This window comes from Pempheris klunzingeri, chromosome 20, assembly GCF_042242105.1.
Source record: "Pempheris klunzingeri isolate RE-2024b chromosome 20, fPemKlu1.hap1, whole genome shotgun sequence".
NCBI classification, from domain to species: domain Eukaryota; kingdom Metazoa; phylum Chordata; class Actinopteri; order Acropomatiformes; family Pempheridae; genus Pempheris; species Pempheris klunzingeri.
Genome location: NC_092031.1, coordinates 1,843,019 through 1,860,862, shown reverse-complemented (window position 1 = coordinate 1,860,862; position 17,844 = coordinate 1,843,019). Strand labels below are relative to the sequence as shown.

Sequence of the window (17,844 nt, the reverse complement as noted above, 5' to 3'; positions counted from 1 at the left end):
AGTGAGTCCTCTTCCATGTAGCCCGACATATTGAACCGCCATGTTTCTACCATAGCCTTGAAAGGACAAGCAGGGCCTTTTGCATTTTACATTGATCACATAGCATTATTTAGAATTTGTGTACAATATGTAATATATGTTCACAAATACTATTAATTTGTCAGATGAATTTTCACAATTAATATGCTGGTGTTGTTTTTACTGACACAAACAGTGTGTCATGTGTCAAAACTCGGTCTCACGCTCTTCCTCTCTTCCTCTCCTCCTCTGCTCTCTAGTGCCCTCCAGCACCCTGCCCTGGTGCAGTGTTTGGCCCAGTGCACTGAGGTCACTCCGTACCTGCTGGTGATGGAGTTTTGTCCACTGGTGGGTATCCAATTCCACAAGCAATGGTTAACTCAAACAAAACTTAAAAACTACAATATTACAATAGAAACTAACCTAAAAACCAAGCAAACCCGCTATGGAAACCAACTTAAACTAAACTGAATTGAAAGTAAAAAAATGAAATAAAGAATAAAAACTAATGGAAAATACAAAACTATAATAGCTCTGGTTGGGAGAAGGGCTTAAACTATGTGTAAAAGATATCAATAAAGATTAAATTTCTAAAGTTAATACTAATATGTCAAGCCACAATCCTGCTGTCTTCTTCTGTTGGAAATCTGTAATTTCATTTAAGAATTTTAATTTTTCAATAAAATCACTCAGGTGGTGTAAATGTTTTTATATTATGGCGCTTTTCCATCACACAGTTTTAGCTCGGCTCAACTCGACTCGGTTTGGTTTGGTTGCTTTGCCATTACAGTAGTGTACCACCTCAAAGTGGGGGGTCGTCATAGCAACGCGGCCCGAAACTCCAGTGACGTAATTAGTATGTAAGTCAGTATTTTAGTACCTCCTCTTCCGGGGTTCCAAGCGAGTTGAGTCGAGCTGAAAATGTGACGTCAACATACTGCAGGCCACTGATTGGCCAGGGAGTGACGCCACTGGATGAGTCATGAGAGCGAGAAGAAACCCGCCATTTTTAAAACCCCGGAAACAGAGCGGGCGTTTTTTATTATTTCTGTGCACGAGGTAAACGGATACACACAAACCAAACGCTCCACGTCCTTAGTTGTGTTTGTGTTTGTGTCGCATACCAATGACGACACCGGAGTTTCGGGCCGCCTTGCTATGATGACCCCGCCCACTTTGAGGTGGTACTACTGTAATGGAACCAAACCGAGTCGAGTCGAGTCGAGCCGAGTAGGTACTAGTGGAAAAGCGCCATTAGATTTTACCATTTTAGTTGCAGTGAGTGCCTTGAAATAATCACTGTGAGATATGTAGTTTTTGAAAGCCCTGCCAAGTCTTCTGACCTTTGCATTTAATTGAAAGACTGCATTCTATCTTGAAACTCATTAAATACATTAAATGGATTGAAAACTTCTTGTAATATATGTCATTTATGGGATTTTCTGGATAATTACTTTTGGCAATAACAAATATTCTTGGCAGTTACTGTAAATATTTGGCAGGCAAGCCCAAAGTCATCAATAAGTCACGCTACACTTGTACGGCTCCGACTGCAGCCTGGAAGCCTTTATCAGCTCCTCAGACTCAGTGGATTTAACACTGACATTTGTGTTGATATTGAAGTAATCAGAGAACTAAGAACTGGCTTCCTGCCTCTTCACATCTATCAATCTTTAATTCAGTCCACAGTGGAAGTGAAGAAAAATCAAAATTCGGTGTGACCACCCTTTACCTTCAAAACAGCGTTCATTCTTCTAGGTACACCTGCACAAAGTCACGAGTTTGTAGGATCATAGGTGTATGATTAACCAGTTATAAACAGATGCTAATGATCATAAGGTTGAAACACAGTAATTAACTGAAGCAGAAACAGCTGTAGGAGGCTTAAAACTGGGTGAGGAACAGCCAAACTCTGCTACCAAGGTGAGGTTGTGGGAGACAGATTCATGTCACAGGTCATCATGTTCAGACTGAGCACAGCAACAAGACACCAGGTGGTTATGCTGCATCACCAAGGTCTCTCCTATGCAAGGATTTCAGAGCAGACGAAAGACACACTGTGCTCACTTGCCATCAGCTCTGGCCAGAAGTGGTCTTCATGGTAGAACTGCGACCAAAAAGCCAAACCTCCGATGTGGAAACACGGCCAATCGACTCGCAGGCGTTCTGAACCGATGAGTCAAAATTTTACACATTTGGCTGTAGCAGCAGGGCAGGAGAGCGGAACAATGTTGATTTGATTTAGATTTTTCTTCTGTTAACTCACTTTGCATTTTGTAAATTGATAAAAGCATTCTTACTTTACAGCGTTTCTTTACACCCGCCTGAAACTTTTGCACAGTATGGTATATTTTTAAGATAAAGCAGAAGTATTTCAAGGATGATGACAAAACATGTTCAAATATACCTGCGTTACAGAAAGCTGATCAATGGTGTCCCAGTAGGCACGGTGCAATGACAGGACTGCCCTCTAGTGGTTTTCTTTCTCTACTGTGTGCAGGGGGACATGAAGGGATATCTCCGAAGCTGCAGGGCCGCAGAAACCATTACCCCAGAGCCCTTGATTCTTCAACGGATGGCCTGTGACATCGCCTCAGGACTCATGCACATGCACAAACACAACTTCATACACAGGTAGCGAGCGCTCTCCAGTATTAAATATCACACAGGTGTCAGAATTAGAACTCAAAGCCTAGCCAGTATCTTGCTACGATCAGTGCAATCTGCCTTTTGCTTCTCGGTTACTTCCTGGAACAATATCCTGGTGCTGCCTGAGTGCTCCTTACAGACTCCAGCATCAGTGATTTTGTTGCAGGCGGTGACCCTTCATCTCCAGAACAACTCAAACCTCCACTCAGTCTGCCGCAGCTTTTTCAGAGACGGGAGTTGAAGTTGATATGTGACTTGTGAGAGATATCAGTGTTGAATAAGGCCAACTCTAAAAGATGATCTTGCAATCAGTCAGTGTTTTTGCATCCAGGGCCACGAAATATTTTTGTTCCTCAAGTAATATAAACCTCCCGCAATGTTCTGATCTTGTTTTGCATGTTTGTAAGTAATGAAGAGGTGTAATGACTGTTTCTCCCTTCCTTCTCCCTTCGCCTGCTCTGTCACCAGTGACCTGGCTTTGAGGAACTGCTTGCTGACTGCTAATGTCTCAGTGAAGATTGGAGATTATGGTCTGTCCCATACCAAGTACAAGGTCTGTTTATCAGAAGCTTAACATGCACACCGTATAATATGCAAACAAAATTATTTTGTCAGTAAATAATTTAATTTGTCTGGCAGAGGTGGAGTGAGAAATAGATAAGCAGAGACCATTAGGGGGCAAAGAGGCAAACGCTGAGTAAACGAATGCTTGAGTGAATTAATGAAACAAGCAGTGGCGGAAGAAGCATTCAGATCTTTTACTTAAGTAAAAGTGCTAATACCACACTGTAAAAATAATCCTTTGCGAGTATAAAGCCTCCACTGAACATTTTACTTGAGTAGAGCATGCAATTATAATGAGGAAAATGCACTTACAGTATTAAAAGTAAAAGTACTCACTTCAGAAGCTGAGAACATGATTTTTTTAACATGGAAAAATGATCCAAATCTTTGCAAATTAATTTTCTGTGGCTAATCATCTAGCAATACTTGTATATATTGTTGGATAGTTTAATTTATACAACAAAACAGATTCAAACTAATCAGATTTTATAAACTCTTCATATGTTTTGTGTGCAAAAATCTTGATTTGTAAAGTGACCAAGGTTGTCAGATAAATGTAGTAAAGTAGAAGCAGGATGCAAAGAAAAGACTCAAGTAAAGTACAAGTCCCTCAGGTGCTATGCAGCTACAAACAGATGTAAACAGGTGTTTTTAAGATTTATGAATTGAATCGTTTTAGCGTGCAGCTGATATCAGTGAATAAAACTAAATTCCAGTGTGTGATTCTCTTCTCTCATCGCTGCCAACCTGATAACAATTTACCCTGTCAGGACGACTACTACGTGACTTCAGATCAGGTGTACGTGCCGCTGCGTTGGATTGCTCCAGAGACGGTTGATGAGGTGCATGGAAACCTACTGGTGGCTGACCAGAACCCACAGAGCAACATGTGGTAAGATGAACACAAACACACACACTTACTTAAGTCACTTTTATGATATTTTCTTAGATATTTATTACCCTAATCATAACCATGAATAGAAACATGAAGGAGGTGAGACGGTATGACATGTTCCGATTACCGTTTTATGTGTCATATTCACAATGTCCATGTCATCTTGTGTCTTAGGTCTCTGGGTGTGACTATCTGGGAGCTGTTTGAGCTGGGCAACCAGCCGTACAGACACTACTCTGACAGACAAGTACTGACCTACGCTGTGAGGGAGCAGCAGCTGCGACTGCCGAAACCGCTGCTCAAAGTGCCCCTGGCTGAGCGCTGGTGAGACCCCTGCTGAGACACATTTAGAAACAGTTTTAAGATGTTTAACAGTCCCTCACAAGAAGAACAAACACAGCAAAATAGCATTTGTTTCGTGTGTTTGTGCTCCTCAGGTATGAGGTGATGCAGTTCTGCTGGCTCCAGCCTGACCAGAGGCCCAATGCAGAGGAAGTCCACTTGCTGCTCAGCTACCTGTGTGCCAAGGGAGCCAGCGAGGCTGAAGAGGACTTTGAGAGGCGATGGAACTCCCTACGTCCCAATACTGGATTCAATAATCACCACGGTGCCTCTGCAATGTCACGAGATCACCCCTCATCGGCCTCCTCCTCTTTCCCTCTCCTTGAGCAATTTTCAGCCGGTGACGGCTACCACTCAGAGTCTGGGGATGATATACTAACAGTCACTGAGACCAGCCATGGCCTGAACTTTGAGTACAAGTGGGAGCAAGCCAGGGCAGACCAGTCATACAGAGCCCCGGACTCCTCTAGTGCCCTGGCTCCGGTCAGCCATCATTGTCAGGAAGCATTTTACCCACCGGGGGGCATTGTGGGAGGTTGCCCATTGGAGAGCCTCAACCATGGAGTTTCTCCATCTTACTACCAACCAAAACATCTCCATGCTCCAGGCATTCTTCCCGTCCTCAGTGCCCATAGCCCATCAGTAAGCAGCGAATACTACATCCGCATAGAGGAGCCAGTAGACTGCGGTATTGATCCAGACTATACCATATGCTCCTACAGTCCAGACTACCAGGGCAGCAGTGGGAGTTTTCTGACCGGGAGTGCCGACTCAGGTGAATGCATGGCCTGCCCATCACAGGCTAAGAACATGGGTCCGTATTGGTCAGCAGACATCCATAAGTCAGACGTGTACGACTCAAATGACTCAAGTCCTGCTATCTCCCTCACGATGGAGCCCCTTTTAGGGCAAGTGTCGGACAGCAGCCCACTACGACCCTGGGAATCTAGTCACTATGTGTCCTATAAAGACAGAGATGGGGGTTACTACTATGAGCATTCGCCTCCTTTGGGAATAGATCCCTATCTGATTGGAGGTGAATCATCCAGTGAGCATCATCTGGAAAGTTGGGGGTCAAGGAACCTGCGTCAGGCCTTGGGTGAGCTGGAGAACCCACTAGGTATATCCCCCTCCATAAACAGTCCGCCGCAACAGGCCTACAGAGACGCATATCTGGACACAAGTCAGATGTCCATCCTAGGAAAGAACGTGACGGGGGGCTACTACGACATGATGGGCTCCCTGAGGAAGACTATGCCCAGCCACAGCAGGCACCACAGCCACTCTGTCAGTATTAACATGGAGACAGAGGGGGCACTCTTCATCGGGGGGCACAGAGACAGTGATTCAGAGGATGAAGAAGAGGACATATTTGTCGAGAGACACACCTGCAACACTTGGCCTTCAAAACACCGCCACAGCAGTGTGGGTCACCACAGACGGGCCAGCCACAGCTGCAGACAGGATGCTTATGTAGATTTCCACTACACAATGCCAAGTACAGACATTGAAGACTCCTGGCCAGAGGAGCACAGCCTGGCTTTCCACTCTCTTCCCAAACCCATTGACTATCTTGAGCCACACCAGGACAAAGATAACAGTGCCTGCCTTAGTCTGAGTAAACATCACACAATGGTGCCAGCAGACAACTGCAATGCCTACATCTACCTGTGCCATGACGGCGAGACTCAGGTACCGGCATCAGGAGAGTGCTGCCACTCGCACTTTGTCGACCCACTCACGGGCTTGCTAGTCAGAAACAACAGCTACAGTCACAGCTACAGTCACAGCAACTACATCAGTGATAAGGTCATTGACATCCCGAGCAATGAGGAGATGATCAATCTATCACCGGCTCCAGGTGGTCCCATTGTGGCCAAACCTGCCTTGATAAAGAATGAGGACAGCAGAGGGCAGTATGTTGACCTCATATTTGATGATGCACTATTCAAAGAGAAGAGGGAGGATATAATCAAAGAAAATCCAATCATGCAAAAACTGACAGAGCCTAAAATAGAAGAGGTGACCCTGACGATGACTAAAACCACTCCGCCTCCTGCTGACAACATGCATGTGATGGTGGCCCTAACAGATCCGCAGTCAGAGTTGAGTCAAGCCGTTGATAGCGGCGTTGACCGAGGAGGCTCCAGCGTCAGCCTGGCAGACATCCTTGACTGCAGTGACGATGACGAGGACGACGACATCACAGATGATATCACTGATGTTACATCAGGCATCTTCGCCGATGAGTCCAGTGAGCTGAATGCCTCTCCCGCCTTCAAGTCGCTACAGAAGCAGGTAGGGACTCCGGATTCCATGGATTCCATGGATCTGCCATCTGCAGCCGGGTCTTGTGAAGGATTCAGCCCTGCCTCCTCCCACCCTTCCAGCTCACCCAAAGCTATGGACAGTGGATATGACACAGAGAACAACGAGAGCCCTGAGTTTGTACCCAAAGAGCCCCATGAACCCCGTGAACAACCTCTGGGGAAGCCTCCCCTCGATACAGGCCTGGAAGAAGACAAAGTGCAGGAGGAGCATGGAGCGGAGGCTGAAGTGGTGCCCACAGAGGGTGAACCATCATTGGGTGAAGATTTGTCCTTAGGAGTCTCACAGACAGGCGACGACATCCTTTTACCACTGAGCGATCAAACTCCATACAGAGACTCTGCCTACTTTTCAGACTATGAGAATGAAAGGCAGTGTAGGGACGAAGGGGAAGAATTGCCAGAAACTTTAAGAGATGAACAACATGTTGAAAAGGAGCAGCAAATGGGAGAAAAAAAAGTGAATAAAGACATAAATCTTGAAATGAAACGTGTAATAATTGGTGGAACAGAGTCCTCCACTCCACCTGAGATGGAGGCATACTTGACAGAAGAGTGTGGCCAGGATGAGGCATCGGGGCTTCATCTGGAACCCTCTGACACTGCGTCAGTAGCAGAGAGTGGACTGGACGAATGGCCATCTCAGGAAGAGAGCTCTTCCCTTGGAGACTGGGCAGCAGAGGTGGTGGGGGCAATGGAAGAAGCTCTTGGTGCCCTAAACGGAGACTGTATGTCCAACATGACGGTAGAGGAGGAGGAGGAGGAGGATATAAAAAACTCTGTTCAAGATTTAGAGACAACAGATGAGCCAGCGATCGAGACAATTGAAAACAGGCCATCAGGGATATCCGGTGATATTCCACAAACTTTACCCAAAGACGAGGTGGCCTTGCAGCACACAGCAAGCACCAAACGGTTTTCTTCTTCCTCTCCTCCGCCACCATCCACCTCTCCCCCTGCACTCCCGGCAACCGAGGGCCGGGTGTCCCCGGCCGATGGGGAGGAGGCGGATGAGGAGGATGGTGACACCGATGACAGCGACGAGTCTGATGAGGAGCTGCGGACCTACAGTGTGCAGGAACAGAGCGGAGGGGAGGAGAGCGAAGACGAGTGTCACCCTGTGCCCATCGTGGTGAGTGACAACAGTGACACCCACAAACTGCGCAGCCTCCTTAAGATGCCAACCCTGCTCACATCAGAGAACCTAGACGAGGTGCTCGAACGCAAGAAGACGGTGTCTTTTTTTGACGATGTCACCGTCTATCTGTTTGATCAGGTGAGTGACGGCAGCCTACACAGCAGAAACAGACTCACCTGCCCACATCTGATGTTAAGTCTGTCTAATAACTGCTATCATTTTCTTCACTGCCAACAGGAAAGCCCAACTAAGGAGCTGGCTGAGCATGGCTTCTCTTTGGGAGCAGAGGCTCAGAGTTCACTGAGCAAATCCCAAGAAAGGGTTAATGCCTCAGATGACTCTTCAGATGGGAACGTCTCAGAGGAGAGTAAGTACAAGAATAGAGAGGGCTGCTTGTTTCAACATCAAGAAAGCTTCTTTTCTCAGCAAGTATAATTTCTTAAATGTCTTTTCACGCTCTGCTCTCAGGTGCAGGGTATGAGTGGGAGGACGACTTCCCCCTGCTCCCTCTACCAACATCTCCTGGGGCATCGGACTCCCCTCCACCCCGCACAATCCCTAAAAGTGCAGAGCCGAAACCAACTGTACAATACTCCCGCTTCACAGTCTCCCCCTCCAACGTGTCCCGTTTCTCCATCACTCACATCTCTGACTCCGACATGGACTCCGCAGGAGGTGGGTCCCCTCTAAATAACCAATCAACTGTTCAAATGTTCAAAGCTACTAAACCTGTGAATCACAGACACACGGGTAAGGTATGAATATCAAATCATCTCTGTGAGCACACAGACAACATATTGAGCTGGTTTCCAAAACAGGGTGTAAATTAATGCAGGAGTGGGCCTTAATCTAGAATAGTTAATTCTGGCTTTCTGAAACTTGTTAGATATGTGTTAGCTATGCCCTGTCTCTGGAGTCATGGACTAATCAAATTAGATTAGTGAGAGTACTTGGTTACAAACAGACATCTGAATTTAAACTTAATTCAAGCAATGACTCTTAACTCTAGGAATTGGTATGGATTTAGATTAATCATGTTCGGACATGTTTTATCTAATATGGTATTAAAAATCCACTCTAATATTGTATTGGACTTAATCCCAGTCTGAGAAACTGGCCTGTTAAAGATGCAATTATTGGCTATGACATACTGCCAAAGACTAAATTACAGTAAAACAAACTGCACTAATGAGATAATACACTTTTTTTTGCAGAATTTCATAGAAATCTGCCAACATTTTGAGGGAGGAAGCTGCCTGGTAGCCTGTAAAGAACACTTGTGTTCATTAATCCTCTCTGCCTCGTTCTGTCTCTTGCAGGAAGCAGCGAGGATGGAGACAAAGAGTAAGAAGCTGCGGATATTTACTGCCTCTCTGGCCTGCTAGCATGACTTCTGGTTCATTTCTTAACGTCAGGTTTTAGAAACACAAGACAGTGCCTCTTATCGCCTGTGGACACTTTTGAAAGTCTGTCTTACCACCATGTAGGACCAACCCAAGCTGTTTAGATTAATGGAAAAACTGTATGGTTAATATATAAATTTACAGAATATTAATATATACTGTATTTATTATGTAAAGAATCTATGAAAGCAGGGGAACTTCTATGTTGAATTCTGCTTATTTTTTTGGATTAAAGAGATGAAATGGAAGGACAGACCTTTGGAAAGAATCACATTTGCCACCTCTTTCACCTTTTAATTTACAATAGGTAGCATTCATGAGAGTGTGGAACCACCTGGATTTATAGAAATAGAAAACTGTGCAAACTTTCTAAGTGTAAAAGACGCAGCGTCAACTTTCTGGATCAGCACTTTGAACAAGACTGTACAGCTCCACGGACTTTGTACTTTTTAGGAAACTGCTTTACTTGTCTTAATGAATATCAACATGAATCCTTGAGGTATCACAAGTAATGTAATGTCAGTATTTGGGTTTAGACGCACTAAAGACGGACAAATGGAAGTTTAAGGGACCTGTCTGGTTACAGAATGTTTTTTGTAGGAACAGCTGATCGAACCTGGACAACCTGATATTTCGTGACTACTTTTTTCTTCCTTTTTTTTGTATCAACATCACTATTGTACCATTTTACATAAATATCGTGGCTCATTCTCTCCACCGAATCGATTGCCAGCACGAGCATTACTACCAGCCCCTCTTTGTTGTGACGAGGCACACCATTGTCACTACGGTGAAGGAAGTCACTTAAGTTTTAAACAGGCTTTTTCAAATATAGAAATGCATGATTTAGAGTAATTAAAAAGCAGTATCTATAGGAATGTATTGCTTAGAGACAAATGGGGACAGTTGGTCATGGAAGTCCATTTTCATTGTTCCAGGTCCAAAACAAATTGGCAGCAGGAGGAGATATTCAGGATTTAGACAATATGGGTTTTTACAGTATATGTAATAATGCGATAATGGTTTAAATCTTGGTGATAGTTAATAGATAAAATGTCTAATTTGAACCTAAATACCAGACATATCACTGTTCCTCATCACATTGAAGCAAAGGTCCAGTAAATCCAATATTGTCAGAAAACAGTAATGCACAGGGATTTGCAACAATTCAAAATGACCAAGTATAAGCAGAGATATTAAAGAGATAGATACCTTGGTGCAAAGATCCTTTTATCCTCAGCATGTATACTCATATTGACCAACACTACTGGCCAATAATTAAAAATCCAAACCTACACAACAGTATGAAAAAGACAGCTAAATTCTATTTTTGTCTGCACAGGGGTTAGTCTGAACAAACGTGCTTCTGCATATGTAAATCGGCACATTATGTATCCAGTGTTTCTCAGCTTCTGCCCATTTCTACCATGTTATCTGTTTGTAAGAAAAATAAGACCAGTCACTTGCTGTACATTGGCTACACTGAGCTTCTTTTGGTATCAGAAGCGGAACCTTTTCAGATTCAACAGTTTGTTACGATTCACAGTTTGTGTTATTTACATATAAAACAGGAAGACTAAACTGTGCACCACATTGAAACGGCGACAGAATGAGATTTTTATACCGCTAGAAAACTTGAGTGAAATATGTAACAACAAACTTGTGGAGCCATGTTGCTTTTAGGTGGAAAAGATCGATTCAGTGTTGAGTCCTGTTTGTCTGAGGAGCTTGTTTAAAAGGCGATAGACCATGACATGTTACGATGCTTTGCTTTCTGTGTGTGTAAATGTAAGGAACTGAAATGGAAAGTGAGCCTCAGAGAAGAGGGACGTCACCTTTTAAAACGCCCAGCGATCAACATGTAACGTCCTCTAAGTGTTTGTTTGCCCTCCGGGGCTTTAATATTCTGTAACAGTTTAGCATCGAACCATCTAGACGGCTGTCCGTAATATTTTTGTATCTCGACAAAACTCCTTTTAGAAGTACTGATGTACTATAACTGTGAAGGAAGGAAGGTTAAAAAAATGTCTCTTATGTTTATTGTTGCCAAAGAGATGCTGTGTTGTGGTCCAGGGGCAACAGGTGGTGTTTTTACCCCAGAATGGAGACAGGGAGGAGGAACATCACAGCAGCTTTGATTTGGGATGCTGTCAGTTACATGTGCCCCCACACTGACCTGGTCACATCATTACTTTCTGTACCTTCTATCAAATATAAATAAAGTCTGTTTTACACATCTTATGTCTTTCCAGCATTTATTCATTGTCTTTTAAAAGAGACTATTCTATGCTCACACGAGGAGAGAACAGAATTCAGAACAGAATTAGTTAATTAGGAGCTCCTCATGAAGAAAGTGGTTGGTGTGTGTATTCGTAGATATGCATGAACAAATCTTTACCTAACGATCGCAGAGCAGCAGCTTGTTTTCTCCTCTGCAGTGTGTGAGCTGCAGCTGGGACAGAAGAAAACTGACCAATAGGAGCAGGAAGTGCTCTTCTACGCACAACTGAGAGCATAAAGGTTAAAGGGGAATGACGCTTGTTGATGTCTGGTGGTCGGTCAGTCAGTCATGACACAGTACATACAAGCCATACAGCACACTATGGGTAAATACTTGATTCTTTATTCTCAAAATTAAAATCGAAAAACAGACACTGTTTGCCATCAAATCACATAATGATTCAGGTTTTGACATGTTCAGATTTGTACTGTATTAGTCTTAATGTATCACTTGGAGTTACACTGATGCAGGTTTTATCAGTTTTTAGATTTGAGGTGCTAATACTTAACGAGTAACGACACCCAGCTTGACAACTCTGCTCTCACTGCCATCTGGTGATTAACGTGGTGCTTCAGTACTTCCCAATGTGCAATCCTGCAACGCCATCTTAGGCAAATTGGGTGTGGTAACCAGTACCAAAGATCTGAGTTGGCCAGAGGTTAACAGACTTCAGCCCACAGATCAGTACAGTAACACATGTCCTACATTCAACATATGAGTTACTCTTCAAAATATAATTTGCTTAACTGTCTATGATAAGAAACTAATCATGAGGTGAATTCCCCTTCACTCTTAGAAACAGTTAAATGAAGCTATCCACCCTCGTCTGCAAAACAAGCTGTGAAACTTTAAATAGAAACTGTCTGGTTTAAAGTATTACACTGCTAACATTGTAAGTATGAAGCTCATTCAGACATTCAAATCTAATGCTCTTTGAAAACCAGCGTACATTTTTAGAATTTACTTTCAACCTCTCGGTCCTTAATTTTAAGTTTCTGAATTGTGGAGGGGAATTCACTCAATACCTTCCATCTAAAATGTTAACAACTCATACATATTCTCACCTCCATCGGATTAACAGGAGGCAAAATTAAAGAGTCGATTTACTGAAATTATGAGAAAACTGTGTCCAGTAGTAGTATTTAGCCAGCCAGATGTTGTCCAGGTCTTAAGTTTAAACACCTTTAAGATTCCTGTCTCCACCCCAACATAACAGAGGGAAATGGGATTTCATTATTGGTGCTCAGCAGCTTCCCTGTAACTCTGCAGAGTTTTCATAGGGACAGTATCTCCAGAAGACAGTAGTCTCACTGAAAACTGTTGATTAAACATAGTAATCAGGACACTGTGAGCACCACAAACTACACTCAGTTCATCTCCGTTGTGTTGGGGTGGATGCAGACATTTAAGAGACACATAATGTGTCTCAAAACCCAGACCAATGACGCTCAAACTCAAATCAACAACAGGCTGACATACGGAAGTCGTTAAGAGCCGTGCTTGCAACTTTTTCAATGCCGTTACCTCAAGATCACGAGTTAATCATTTTCTGTTATCTCCAGAAAACAAGCTTTGTTATCTTGAGATAACGAAGTCATCAAACCACAAACCCATTTACAACAGACAAACAGAATATTTCTCCCAAAGTGTTTTACGTCAATTCAGTAAAAATAAATGAACAAACAAAAATGAGTCTACATTCTGTGTGGGCCACACATCGATGTGGTCCCGTTATTGATCAACGCACCAAACGTTTTCAGCTTCGATCAGTAGTGAAGACACTACCTGTGTATGCTGGCATACCACTCGTGATCTGATTTATCACATTCCTCGTGATAAAGGGTCGATTATCTTGTGATCTCGAGGTAACGGCATTAAAAAAAAACAAGCGTGGTCGTTCTCGGCTTCTGTAAATATCAGCTGAGTCTAACTAATAACAACCTTTATCAGTGATCCTGATTGCCTGTCAATATGTAATCATGAAGTGCTTCTCCTGTTGATTGTGTTGCTGAATATTTCTCTGCTGCTTTATGAAGATCTTATAAACTTGCTTGTACACAATATTTATCAAACATCAAATCAATGAGCTCTGAGAAGACAGTTCATCATTCTGTAGGTCACCTGCAGAGCTGCTTATACCTAATATTACAGAATATAAGATTTCCTGCGAGTATACAATTAGATGAAGATACAGTACTACTAGTATTGTGCTTATCAGTTTTGATGAAATCACTCAGCACAAATTTATTCAGAAGATACTGTTAATTTTTCTCTCTCTCTATTTTCTCTGGTGTGTTTCAGTGCTTTTTGTTTCTCTCCACCATCTGCTGAAACATCTTACTTGTTGTACTTTAGATTATCAATCTTTGTTCAGACAAATAATAGACTTTTGTGTTTTATGAGTGTGTGTATGTGTGTGTGTCTGTGTGTGTGTGTGTGTGACAGTGTCTGACGCGGCACCAATACCAGTCGGTACGCTTGCCCAGTGAGGAGGCAGTATTTAGACGGTGAGGCTAAAAGGTGAAACACCATACAAGATGTATAGCTTACCAACATCAAAGCCCTTTTGTTGACAAGGCAGGAGGAGGAAGCTGCATGTTAAGAGCACAGAGATGTTAGACATTAGCGGACTTCTCAGACCGGCTGCTAATCCCGTGAGGCCACGCGGGGAGCCAGTCATCAGTCCTCGAGTAGTGATACGACTTAAGAGGCATTAATTCAGGCTTTGAAAATGAACCAAGAGGTGAAATTACTCCACTGCTGTCCATCACTATTACCCAGAAATGTGAGCACACGCCTTCACAGAAGTACAACTCAGTGGAAAACAATCTAGGGCAAAGCCTGACTTTAAACTCTTCTGGCGTTCAATGTGCTTTCTGTGCTAGAAGATCAAATATAAATCAATTCCAGCCTTCATTTACGTTATATTATCTCAGAACTAATACAGAGATCACAGTCTGTGTGAAGTGCTGTGATACAGTTAGTATGCTGGTCAAATTTAATTACTATCATTATTTGTCATGTATTATTACCATTATTACTACATAGTAGTGCTATTGTGATAGTGTGGTTGAATCAGAGCTTTACTGCTGAGGGGAGACAGTGATCCACCCACAGCTACTTTAAACTGAGGGGGAGCTCAGTACTCCCCTGGGGGAGGTGAGGCCTTCTCCACTGAGTCGTAGTGGACTTCATCAAGCTGGCCATCCTCCACTTCCTCGGCTTCTTCCTCGTCATCATCAGAAAGGGGCGGTTTGGCTGGGGCCTCCACAGCTGGCTCTTCTGGTGGATCATTGCTGGCAGGAAGAAGAGGAAAGAAAACAGGGTGAAAAAACATCTAGAATCTTTTTTTATTTGATAAAAACCATGACAAATCATGCATGAAATTACAAATAATGTTGGGAAAGAAAGGTCAAAGGGAGCCCAGGATGAAACAGCTCTTTTTCAGCAACAGTTCAGCTGATAAAGCAGATAAAAGTCTGATGAATCATGCAAATGAAAGAGGGAAAGTTGGGCATGACGCTGAAAACATGCAACACTGAAATGTCCAACACAGTCAGCTGATGATGCAGACAACACATAAAAAAAGTGATTCTCTGTGACACCCAAAGCCGGCATGACAATGAGGAAGTTTTTAGGTGATGACAAACTAGTGAAAGAGGAAGTGGTTGCACAAAGACCCTGAAGACACGAGGTCAGTCACTTACGGTGGGTTTTGGTCACTCAAAAGCGGGCGTAATCAGGCCCAATACTGAAAGGCAGAGACAGTCCCCATGTGTCAGCATCAGGATCTTCTCCAGTACCAACTTACTTATCATACTCTAATGTGATGCACAGCAACAACCAGTATAATCACTGTTCTTATATATATTCTTACATTCATAACTGATTACTGTTAACACAAGTTGTCATCAATATCAAAAGACCAATGCGGTGGATTTATGATGAAAACAAGTGAGACCATCACAGAGACAACTGGGAGCCTCTGTTACCCATCTGAGGCGGGATCAGTCTGATGATCACAGGTGGGAGGTAACATTTAGTGACTTTACTCCACTAGTGTCTCTGACACTGGAGCTACAGGTTACTAAAGGTTAATACAGGTTAATAAACTTGGGAAAGCACCGGTCACTATAGCTGCAGTGTGGTATCTCATAATGTCAACTTAAGAGGAACTATTTTGAAATAGGTGTTGGGATGATGGGACATTCATGAGATTACAAAATTATATTTACGCTAACATACATAACAGTGGGGGAGACATTATATGACACAAATGTGTGTGTACATGTCTAAAGGAGCTCTAATCAGCCAAACACATCCACCCTGTGTGGGTTGGCCATGGAGAGGCTTTAAAATAAACTGTTTTAGGCATTAGAAAGAGGAAAATGTTAGATTCAGTCCTTCAACTGATCCAAAAGCAGGAAAATCCTTGAATTTCGGGATACAAAGTTTTCATTTGACAACAATACAGTTTGGTCAGACATATTGTGGTCTAACATATTTTATGGTTTACAGGTCAATAAATAATAAAAATGCTGAAAAGAATAATCCTTGATCAACATTTTACCTTTGATGCTTAAGGACAATTACTGTCTTACTACTTTGAGGGAAAAAATGCTTTCTCCACCAGTGCCAGCGACACATAAGGTAGTAAATTAACCCTTGAGACTTGTAGAGGCTGGCAGTCAGTCTCAATGATGGTCTTTCTTCTTTATGGTAATTCTACCGATGTGTATAAAGTTGCTACACAAACACAAACGTATGCAAATCACAGCTCTACAAACTCACAATCGCTGCGTGTTAACATGTAAATTATGAGCAAAGTATATCAACTCCAAAACACAGCAAACAATAGTAAAATAAGCAGACACAAAGACCGGCATATAAACCACAATACAGTGAACTAAAAACAGGGAAAAGAAAAACAAAGTGACATCATAAAGTGAGTATGTTATGATTAGGACACACACAGTTGAGTTGAGAAGGTACCTTTGCTAGCAGCAGGAGCAGCAGGCCAGTGGGTGTATGGCATTGGCAGGTCAGGGTGGGTAGGATGCAGCGTAACTACTACTGTGCACTGAACACACACACCGTACGTGCAACAAGGCCAGTGAGAGGTTATGATGGGAACTGACTCAGTTCCAGAAATGTCGATATAAGAAGTGACACCAAATATGCAGGATGGACCGCCTGGTTAATGGGTTTAAGCAACAGGATGATCACCAACTTGTTAACAGTAAGAAAGGACGGCTCATTCTTCTGTTAGGATTTGGTGAGCAAGCAAATAAAACGGTTTTAGGGAAGTCAGTAAAGTCTGAGAGAAGCAAATCTATGCTGCCACAAACGGCAGCTTAATTAAGCTGTAAATTAATCTAATAAAAAGGTAATTAATTAGTTTTACAAGCAGGAAGGAAGAAAGGGGAAGCAGAACAAAAACACATTTGGCCATCCAAGTCTATTTAGAGACAAATTAAAAAAATATATTTCAAAGGCTGAGTTTTTGTAATGATCTCTTGGGATGTAAAAACCTTCTGGATACAAATAAGTGAACAGAAACAAGCAAAAATGTCCAGCTGAATAAATTTATTTAATACTTTTTAAGAGTAGAAATTCACCATACATTTGAGGTCATCAATGTTATACTTCTTGGTGCCCCCAAAGCATGCATGTCCATAAATTCACTGTACAATATTTAGATGTTTTTTTATTCTTTCACAGCAAAACCCCTTCAAAATAAAAGCACATCATTTGATGTAGGAGTTATCTGGCCTCAGGAGGTTGGTGTGCTATCTCTGCAGCGATGGCAGTCATACCTTGGGCTTATTTTAGTAGAGAAAGAAGAAACACTGGCAGCTTCCAGTTGTTTGCGCTCGACTTTTGTCTCTAAATTCATCAAAACAGAGATGGAAAAAAGGGGGATTGGCAAAGCTGAGGGGTAAGACGAGTGTTAGGTAACAGACAGAGAGGAGAGGAGACATATGCAGTGAGGAAAACATGTATACAACGCAAAAAAGTCCATCTCAACTCAAATCTCAGATTTGTTCTTCAAATATTTTTTCTTGAAAGAAAAAAAAAGAAAAACACAACGTAAAATACTGGTGACAGTAACGGTGACGCTTGTTTCTGACAATTCCTATGATTTTCTAGCACCAAGTGAAAGTATCTGCCTCACCTTTTTCACCAGTTTTCAGAAAAGACTACTTTCAATATTTGGTCAAGACAGA

At 42.7% G+C, this 17,844-nt stretch overlaps 1 protein-coding gene across 1 annotated transcript in view; it reads left to right on the top strand.

Moving 5' to 3' along the window:
- The window catches only part of aatkb (apoptosis-associated tyrosine kinase b), a 48,397-nt gene extending 36,825 nt beyond the window's left edge, over positions 1–11,572 (top strand). The window contains exons 6-14 of the mRNA XM_070851220.1: positions 279–366; positions 2,519–2,652; positions 3,136–3,220; positions 4,002–4,123; positions 4,301–4,450; positions 4,564–8,071; positions 8,171–8,300; positions 8,402–8,608; positions 9,253–11,572. Of these exons, the coding sequence (XP_070707321.1) occupies positions 279–366; positions 2,519–2,652; positions 3,136–3,220; positions 4,002–4,123; positions 4,301–4,450; positions 4,564–8,071; positions 8,171–8,300; positions 8,402–8,608; positions 9,253–9,281 (4,453 nt within the window). The 3' untranslated portion in view covers positions 9,282–11,572. The remainder of the gene's footprint in view (positions 1–278; positions 367–2,518; positions 2,653–3,135; positions 3,221–4,001; positions 4,124–4,300; positions 4,451–4,563; positions 8,072–8,170; positions 8,301–8,401; positions 8,609–9,252) is intronic.
- The last annotated feature ends 6,272 nt before the right edge of the window (positions 11,573–17,844 follow it).